This window comes from Sitodiplosis mosellana, unplaced genomic scaffold (genome assembly GCF_009176505.1).
Source record: "Sitodiplosis mosellana isolate CC-2019 unplaced genomic scaffold, AAFC_SMos_1.0 Smas_scaffold_6226, whole genome shotgun sequence".
Lineage (NCBI taxonomy): Eukaryota > Metazoa > Arthropoda > Insecta > Diptera > Cecidomyiidae > Sitodiplosis > Sitodiplosis mosellana.
The window spans coordinates 9,295,483-9,305,473 of NW_022601467.1; the positions used below are offsets into that span (position 1 = coordinate 9,295,483).

At 35.7% G+C, this 9,991-nt stretch overlaps 1 protein-coding gene across 9 annotated transcripts; it reads right to left on the bottom strand.

Moving 5' to 3' along the window:
* Window positions 1–456: 456 nt before the first annotated feature.
* Window positions 457–8,127, bottom strand: LOC129578077 (circadian locomoter output cycles protein kaput). Of its 9 annotated transcripts, none has more exons than XM_055466168.1 (13): window positions 6,611–7,670; window positions 4,723–4,981; window positions 4,416–4,564; window positions 4,090–4,271; window positions 3,811–3,931; window positions 3,630–3,725; window positions 3,316–3,388; window positions 3,013–3,251; window positions 2,719–2,913; window positions 2,533–2,632; window positions 2,280–2,460; window positions 1,999–2,191; window positions 457–1,929 (listed from the first exon to the last, which is right to left on the bottom strand). In XM_055466168.1, the coding sequence occupies exons 2-13, from the start codon at window positions 4,755–4,757 to the stop codon at window positions 1,331–1,333; spliced, it is 2,163 nt and encodes a 720-aa protein (XP_055322143.1). In that variant the 5' UTR covers window positions 4,758–4,981; window positions 6,611–7,670; the 3' UTR covers window positions 457–1,330. The 9 variants fall into 9 exon arrangements, with proteins under 9 accessions (XP_055322143.1, XP_055322144.1, XP_055322136.1 ...); XM_055466169.1 differs by having other exon boundaries at window positions 1,999–2,188; window positions 6,611–6,662; XM_055466161.1 differs by lacking the exon at window positions 6,611–7,670 and adding an exon at window positions 7,963–8,127 and having other exon boundaries at window positions 457–2,191; window positions 4,723–5,807.
* Window positions 8,128–9,991: the final 1,864 nt, after the last annotated feature.

A 9,991-nucleotide genomic window follows, 5' to 3' on the forward strand; every position in this document is an offset into this window, starting at 1 on the left:
TATCTGTTTTTTTTTTGTTTTTGCATTTTAATTATATTTATTACCTGTTGCGGTGAAGCTATAAATCGTAAAGATATTACTGTTATTTATATAAGATTTCTCCATTATCTCCCTTAATATCACATTTTTATAAGAGTTTGAATTTTCCTAATAAAAAACCACATCGGTATACAATAAAATAAAAAAAAAACATCGGCACATTTTATTTATTGGCCACGACTGAAATGGAAGAATTTAATAATGGGTAAGGAAATTATGAAAAAAAAAAGAAACGCAAAAGAAAGGTTTTTATTTCGTGTTGAAAAGTAAAAAAAAAAAATTAAATTGAAACAATTTTGAATTATTTTTTAAAAATTTGTTCGAAATGTCAAAAAAATACATTCACTCACCCAATTCATTCTCCTGAAATTAGGAAAATTGGTGTAGTTGAAAGAAAAGAAAAACTAGAAAAAATGGTCTGTTTTAATCGCGTTTATTTTCGAAATTAAAATGTTGTCGCAAATATCGTTCTTCTTGTTGATGTTTTTGTTATGCTTCAATTATCTTATCAGTTCAGTAAAGTCTTCATTCTCTGTTAAAAATTCGGTATACCATAAATTGATAGTTTCCATATGATCGGTGTTATGAACGCTTGATCAAGTGCGATTGGCTATATAGATTCGAAATAATATTAATACTTGTGTTTCCTTTTCTATGCATTGCTATATTCAAATCATATTTTCCTCTATTTTGTGCATTTTCTTATAATTGAACAAAATTACGACAAATTCTCGCAAAACAAAAATCTATCGATTGGAACAAGAAACCGTTTTCAAAATATGATGTACTAATCTTGAGGTTGACTTGAAAAGTCTCTGGGCTAATTTAAAACAGATGAGACCGAAAAAGAATGTTTTTCGAAAGATATCAATCGATATCATACATTTTTGAACCTTTAATTGCAAACTCAAGGTGTGTGTGTGTGTGTGTGTGTGTGTGTGTGTATGTGTGACAAAATACGATTTCTAAAGCAATGAAACCTTGGCGATGAAAATAAAAGCGTGAAGCCTCAAAAATAGTGACCTTCCACAAGTTGTTCTCTCTTTCTTTCTTTCTCTTGATAACGTTGGTGCTGTGGTTGTTCAATGCTCACGAAAAAAAACGCTAGTATTTCAATTATATGGTTTGGTTTGGTTTTAAGAAAAACCTTAAAGCGGCTATTGTGACAAATAAAAGTATATTGAAAATGACAGACACAAATCGATAGTTGCTTTCAGTTTTGAAGAACAGATGAATGCCATAGACAGATAAAGTCAGGGTCTTTTCTATTTGGTTTGTAATTTGCTGTCCATTATTCACTGGCTGATGTGAATTTGATTGAGCCAATTGTGCTGGTTATGCTGGCTGGGGTGGCCGGAGAAATGCTGGCCGGATTTGCATCATCAAAAGTGGTTAAAGCCGTTGCGGTATGGTAATCCTGTGAGCTATGCACTTGTGGCAACTGTTCGACTGATTTTACACTATGCGGTGTATTTGGTACTTCCGGGCAAATTATTTGATTCCCTGGCTGTTCCATGTATGGTTGCTGTGCATTGATTACCGTTGAATTGTCCATTAATCGTAGAACAGTTCGATGATTGCCCATTTTTTCCATTTGATGCGGATGTGCTCGGATCGGATGACGATTTACATATTGTGTATCCATTTGCGTTGAACTCACCACTGGTAACATTCCACGCTGGGCCAGGTGTAATTGCTCTGAGACCAATTGCAATTCCTCTTGTTGCTTGATTATGAGCTGCTGTAGCTCTTCATGTTTGCGCTGTAATTGATTCTGAATGTGAGATTGTGTAGAGGTGATAATGGCATCGCGATGCAAAATCTCGGGTATGGGCTGCTGCATCGGTAAATTCACTGGAGATTGGTGGCCTAACGGAAGCAATGTCTTCTCTGAAATTACCATACAATCCTGGGTTAACCTTAATACATCATCAATCGCTTGAACTGACTCTGTAATACCATATTGGGGCGGCAAATATCCGACGGAAGGTGAATTATAGCATATATTTCCCATTTGATTGCCGTATGGCTCTTGTGCAATTTCACGGTGCTGCTTTCTTTGGGACGCAGATGGATACTCCAGTTTAACCATCGACGACTGGCTTCGATTCCCCGATGGAGGCGATGATCGATCACTTTTTCGCAATTTCTGCTATCGAAGGAAAGATAAAACAAAAATTAGACCGTTTCATAGCAACCATACCATTCAGAAATTGTATGACATTCGTGTATGTTCTCACTTTATCAGTAATTGTTGATGCATTACTGCTTTGGTTTGACATTGAATATTTGCTTGATGCCTTTGAAGATGAGGAGAAACAAGGAGATGACCGCGTTCGAGATATTGATGTTTCCGTTACGCTGGTTGCACAATTTCGGCTATCACTTTTTGTGTTTGGTGTGGGGGACGATGTTGAATACCTAAACGAGTCGAAATTAAGGTATTTTTTTCCATCTGATTCGATTTTAAACCCAATTTTAACTCATACTTACCTACTCCGAACTGATGAATTGCTCGTTCTAGTGGTTTTATCACCGGTTTTTCTATCAAATGGTTTCATTTGGCCCAATTTACTACTGTCACTTCTATTATCTGCACAGTTGAAATTTGAAATAAGTAAATTATTTAATCGTTTCATTTTGGCATAAAATTGCAAATGAATTCTCGATTTTCCTTACCAGACTCCTTTCGTTCGTTGCTAAATTGCTTCAGAACTTCTGCGTTACTAACAACTCGGTGTGTGCAAACGATGAACTCTGGTTTCGAGTTCCATTGATGATATGATATGTAAAAACGAGTTTGTAGCCAAATCCATTGCTGACTTTTGGTCAAGAATCGATAATAGCCCGAATTCCCTTCGCCCTTTCCCATCACTTGAAGAAAATGCATTATTTTTAATGTTTGATTGGTTCCAAGTTTTGTTTTCTTTTCGCTCAAAAACCACTATTGAATAGCGTAAATAGTATACGTACCTGTTTCATGGCATGACACGATATTATCCAAGTCATCAAAATGATTGTAATCATATCCGGATGTGCCGAGTACTTCGAAGGGTAAGTAGCCAATGATAGGGGTTGCACGATGGTCCAAAAATATGAATTTCCACTCAAGACTGTGCCTTGAAGTGAACTCACTTTTTTCCGAATCCACCACAGTCATTTCACGAACTAATTGGGGCGTTTGTGTTCGCCCAATTCCCACAAACAATAATCTAAATGAAATATTTATTCTTTTTAGTCTTCATATCAATCAACATGAGAGTGTTTCGAATGTACTTTAAATCATTGTCAGTTGTAGCTCGGCTGCTGCTTGTCGATGGTAACAGTTCATCAATTTCGACATCGTTCCCTGTGCACAAGAAATACAATGTCCATTTAATTGACATAATCATACCTCGAGCATGCTTTTGTATCTTTGCCAAAAATGGTTCTGTACTAAGCTGAAAAAACTTAGCTAACAATTTAAAATACATTGCGCCCCGCAAGCCATCTAGATGGCGCCACAAGAAAATTTGGTTCTTATACGAGGTGTATGCTCAAGATATGGACATAATTTAAGCCATATTTTAGAATCTAACTGTCTAACTCACGGAAATATCCAATGAATTGTACGGATTCGTAAGCTTCTTCATCACGATACTCTAGTCCACCCTTTTTCATGTGACAAACAAAACTAACTTGATTTTCTGTAAATGAAAGGAAAAACACATGCCATTTGAATTGCTAATTGATTTGTTCGTAATTTGAGTAAAATTCGTTATGACATTTTACCAATTGTGAGATCATTTTTTATTGGATCGATTACAGTCACCGGATTTGATAATAGATTGTGTATCTCCTGCTGCTCATTGTCGTAAATTAAATCATAGACGCTAGCATTGAGTAGATCGCTCTTTGTGTTGATATCATGAAGAAAACAAATATTATGGAAATATTAGACTTTAGGCTTTTTGACAGTAGTCCGAATTTTGTTAAAAATTTTGTTTTTTTCATGTGAATTCATTGAAATTGCGGATTGCTATTGATTTCGATAAATTCAATCAATTTTACCGGTAAATGGCCCAAGAGTGATGTTATGCTTTCGGATGCATAGTAAATATTGCCATCTGAAGAGAAAACTATGATGAATCCATCCAAAGCCTCTAGCATTAAATGTGTAAACTCTTCGTTTGATAAAAATGATGGTTTCCAGTTTTCATGAATCTCATGTATGCGAGATCTCATCGTCATATCTATGCATAGATTTGATTTTGTCCGATGAGTTTTGAGATAAATAAAAAAAATTGTGTTTAATTTAGAAACAAGGTGAAGTTTTGAATAAAAAACTTAAATTTTACGAGTACATTGAAACGAAATAGGGTGAAAGATGCGCTCACCATTGTGTTGTCGTAAGAAAGCGATGGTTGCTTTCAAAACGGTTGATTTGTCTAATTTTCGATTGGCCGATGACACCATCGAATTGAGCTCATTGATCAGGATATTAAATTGATCCCGGCGTTTCTTTTCGCTAAGATTTCTTGACTTCCTATAGATCCATAAATAAAAAATGCTTTTAGTGTTTCATCGTCTTTGCTGCCGCTTTCGATTTTAAATCCATTGCATAATATTTGCTCAATCGAATTTGTGAGCTCGTCTAGGAAATCGCTAGCATTTAATCAAACACATTTTAAACGATGTACAAACCTCTTAGCATCATCTCGTTCGTTGTCATCATCCATTTTACCGTTTTTGTTTGTATATTCAAAATACGTTGCCTTGTTTGTTTTAAACACCCTTTTATGTACATACACATACACTGCCGGAAATCCACTTCAAAATGTTTCAGTTAAATCGTTCCACTTTTTTTCCACTTTAGAATTATTATTGATTCATAAGAACTATTTCAAGTTTAATTAGTGTTCATTGTGACTTGTTGCTTACATAAGCGCACCGCTATTTTTCCCTACATAAATCCGCATAAATGTGTAACGAATTGAAGGACACTCTCTGTGACACGTCATTTTACACCGAATGATTTCCAAAGATTTTCATACACTTTTCGCGCTGTTCAGTCACGTTCAATCGACTTTTACATAATCAAACACACACACGCACAGGAGAAAAAAAATAATAACAAGAATGGGAAAGAAAGGAAGATATTTTATGAATTCGATCAACATTTTCAATTGGATACCGAGATTGGTTCTTAGTGTTTCTGTCAAATCACATGAGTTTAACATACACTTAATTCGATATGTGAATTGTTGCGTTTCATTGGGAGGGTAACAAATCTCATTTTTGCCCATTAAATCCAAAGAACCCGATTTTGGATTTAAAAAAAAAGTGAAAAATTGATTTTGAATCCGTACTAATTATTTTTGATTGATTGAATTCCTCTTCCACGCCGAACTGTTGCGAGCACCATCACATCAATTACCTGAACAATATTGGCAATACACATACAGATTGATTTGATGTAGAGAGTTCATGTTCACAATCAACGGTAAAACGACGACAACGGTGACGGTAGAGAGGGTGGTGGGATGGGTTGGTTGGTTGGTTGGTTTGAAGTTCATTTTTCCGATAAACATACACATAAATCACAGGTACATATTCGAATGCCAACTGTTGCGAATGGCAACAAAAATTTTCTCTCGACTCACTTACTCACTCACTTTGTGACACTGGCGCTGGGTGAGTGTATTGTTACACGAACTACAAGGGAATCTGATACACACAGAAAATATGCTAACGTTGTTATATAAATCAAGTTTTTCCGCTGAATGTTTCTGTGAAAATGATGGAATTTATCAATTGGATGCTGATGCGACAGCAAAATCCATCACACGAACACATACACACATGATTCACTTGAATATATTTGCATTGTATATTTAATTCGAAAATTCGTCTGTTTCCATTTTGATCTACATTTTTATAAATCTAATCGTATGCGACAGTCATCGATAAAACTGTACATTTCACATATATGAATTTTGTTGTGTACTTGTTGCTCACAACGCTCGCTTCCCAAGCAATGTAATTGGACAAATCCTTGACGAAACCACATCAAATGAAAATTCCATGCAAACACACACACACACACACACACACACACACACACATATGGATCGACGGGAAAACAACATATTAAATAATCCAATTCAATGGTATAGAATTATGGCCGTTAATTCTGTTTCAAAGTCTTCAAATTTTCCATTAAAATGAGCCGTCGAGCCGGTTCGATTTCGATTCAAAGTATCCCATTTTGATATGTATTTGTTTATCAAACGCATCAATTACCCACTTGTTGACAGCATTTTTTTTACGAACGGAAAAAATGCACAACGACCACAGTTTGTCGCTTCCGTAACACACCATATTTTTCTTTCGTCACTGAGTTTAATGATCACGTTTTGAAAATGGAAAATTTTCTATTTGATTGAATCATCTAATTGTTTTCATTTTATCTTTTCACCTAGTTCAATCCGAAAAAAAAACACTACTATTCAAATTATGCGAAAAGAAATCCCGTTACAATTATTTAAATTGGCTTTGAAGAGAGGAAAAAAAATAATGATGAAATTCAAACCAAATTGTCACACAAGAAACGTTGTTTCGCGTTGTTCTGGCCAATTTCGTATGCGATTATCAGCAGAAATATTACTGCTGGTCGAGCGTATTGAACTTGGTCGCTGCGCTAGGGAACGTTTGCCATTCGTTTTTTCGACAGGTAATTACATGTACCAAAACCAATACGGACGTATGTTGTTGTGAATGGCAACGGGGAAAAACACACGGCAAGAGCAAATCTTTGTGTGGCGTTGTGTATGCGCGCCTTAGTTGTGTGCATGACAAGTAAATACAATAAAAACTCATATAAATCAAATTCGCCCTCTCGAACTCGAACAAAGATACGATATTGTATCGTGGCAATATGGAAATATGTATATATACGTACATATCGCACCACTTATGATGACGAAAACGAGGGAAGACTTATATTCTTTTGTGTGTTTTTCACTGTATTATATTTCGAGTCGGTCGTTTCAAATTCAAAGTGATTACAGCGCACCTGAAATGGACATTTAAGTGAAATCATACAAAAGCGTACAGTTTTTCGGTCGTGCTGTGTGTGTTTTCTCTGTCTCTCTTTCTCTCTCCCATTCTCTCATCCTCCTCCGCCCCCCCTCCCACACGGCACAATGGGCGGAGAAGGAAGTTTTGGAAACGAAAGGGAGCATCGTTTTAATAAGTGATATTCTTGCCGCATGGCTGCTGTTAATAATGCACAGCACATTTGTTTACAGCTTGTTTATTGTGCGGCGCGCTATTGATCACCGTTTGTAATTCAAAGGAAATAAGTTGGTATTTACGTAATTAAGCCAGGCGCAAGCGTGTACCAACATGAATCTTAAAATACACAATTTTCATTTACACTAATTTTTATTCCTTCTCTCTCACTCACTGTCCCACAAACGCCACAAATTGTTTGCATTCTGTATTCAATTGCCTACTTTCATTGTTATACACAAAGCATTTTTCAAACTGAATAGCTCGAGGAATCTTGAGAAATTGTCGATTCGATTGAATTGAATTATAGAAAACGCGTGAGCGAAGTGATTTTTCGAGTTCATCGATCAAATCGAGCATTTTCTTTCGATTGTTCATGAAACAAACAAACCGGAGAAAATTCTTTCCAGAGACTGAACGAACGTGATTGAATCAAATGGACTCTTTAATAGTTCTAGAGGAAACGGAAACCATTATCAATTATCACCTATTTCGTAGAACAAAATTATGTCATTTACACTATTGTCACTTTTGATTTGGTGTTACGCAGAATTATTTGCTACAAAACAGGCTGGTCTCCCTTGAGATTTGGTCAAAATTTATTACAAATGACGAAATCAGTTTTAAAGCAATTTTTCTCTTTACACTCACACTTTTTGCAATCATTAACGCATATTCTTTATCGTCTCTAAAAAAAAATATCCTCAACGGAAAAGTACCGTCCTAAATCACCTTTGACATTTATCTCACGCGCGCGCGCTATCTGAAAATGTTCTGCAGTACATTTGCCAACCGTTGCGAATGCCGGCTCATATCGAAATGTTGAACAGTTAACTTTGTGTGTTATCCACGAGTCTCCTACGGAATTGAATTTAAAACCGTCACTTTTTCGTGAGCTACGTGTTGCATTTTCTCCATTCAAGCTGACACACGGTGTAATGTGTACACGATCCATATGGTGACCTAAGCACTTATTCGACATATGCGTGATAGTTTAATTGCATTCTTCACTTGAAACTCAATCGGAGGTGTAAAATTGGCATTAAATTCTCTTGCGCATAGACTGAATCGGGCAATTCATTACAAAATATGCAATTAAAACACAAACAGACAGAAAAATCCTATACACCTGTTGAGCATAAGGTGATTCGAATCATTTGATTACATTTCAATTGTTTTTTCCATTTCAAATGATACGTTTGAATACAAAGTAATTTCGTTGTGAATGAATTTTGTTGATTCAGCACCGTGATTCTCGGTAAGAATGGAATTTTTTTCCTTGAATTCAGAATTGTACACGCATCGTAGCGAAGTAGTATAAATTCAGGCTATTTTATGGCATACGAATGGAATACTTGAAAAATTGTAATTACTCAAAGCAAAATTAGTCTGCTTCAAAAATGAAATTTCTCGAATGATTTTATCGGTTCGATTTCTGAATGGTTTCTCTGTTGACGGAGAAGACTTCTGAGGGAGAGAGGAAAATGGGTGTGTGTGTGTGTGTGTGTGTAATCAATGTGTTGATTGACGATGATTGCTAAATTATTATCGTTGTGCGCTCGATTTGTGTGATGCCCAAGTCATTGAACTACGATCGAAACTAGCTTGAAATTGGCGGTGAGCGATTCTGATGTTTTGAAGTCGTTGCATTCATTGCAATTTACAAAAATGATTTGAACTTGTGTTTTTTATTGGTGTTATTCTTGAATCTGGTTTTCAACCGAATAAAATTAGAATACATTTGAATTGTGTCCACGTGCGCACAAATCAAACACGAACTCGCACAAAGATAGTATTGTGTTTACAACGAAGTCGTTGTTGTTTTGTAGAATATCCCGTCAATCTGCTTCCAAAATAAGTGAATTCAAAAAATGCACATAAATCAATTGGCCTACTTTGTACAGCTCTCCTCGAATATTGATGTGCATTTTATACCATTTGCAAATATTGATGTGGCAAACAGTCATAATTATTTTCTCTCACATTCAAATTTTCACTTTTGTGCTGTATCGTAATTTTGAACATTTCAGTGAGTTAAAGATGCGAAGAGGATTCCAATTTTTATCATTTACCATTTTTCTCTTCCGGCCTTTTTTTTTGTTTTGCTTCTTCATTCATTCAAAAAAAAATCAGCCGCAGCAGCAAATGTCTGACGTGAGTTCTGTGCCCGCGTAATTGATGAAGCGTAAAGGTTCAAGTAAGAGGCCAATGAATTGATATTACTCTGATTGAAATGTTGTTATTTTTTTTCGGCATTTTCAAATCATTATATTATGTTAATTACAGTTTTACGATGTGTGCTATCAATGGCAATGCGATTGAAAAATTGTAAATGACGGAAATGTTTATTTTGCAACGCAATTAATTGAATCAAGTTGAGAATAAGTTATCGCTTCATTTCTTTGATCTCCACCGATTCATTCTAATGGGATGCCGTTGATTCTATCTCCCATCATATTCAATGCACAAAAAGGCTGCTTGATTTAGTAAATAAAAACATTGACGCTTGCAAGATGACGATGGTGCTGTTGTTGCTTTTACATTGCCTATGAAATCGTATCTCGGACAAAATAAAATTGTTTGTAATACAATCACAGGGAACTCGGATGACACGATTCGGCTCAGATTATTCTTCAACCGATTGAATCGAAAAATGACGAGAGCTTTTGAAGCACACATT

Excerpts from the sequence above, each read along its gene's own strand:
- LOC129578077 (XM_055466161.1), bottom strand. The coding sequence starts at position 4,757 with ATGGATGATGACAACGAACGAGATGATGCTAAGAG. Across the intron at positions 4,565-4,722 it reads GAACGAGATGATGCTAAGAG|GAAGTCAAGAAATCTTAGCG; the intron begins GTTTGTACATCG and ends ATGGATCTATAG. Across the intron at positions 2,633-2,718 it reads CAACGAACGAAAGGAGTCTG|ATAATAGAAGTGACAGTAGT; the intron begins GTAAGGAAAATC and ends TCAACTGTGCAG.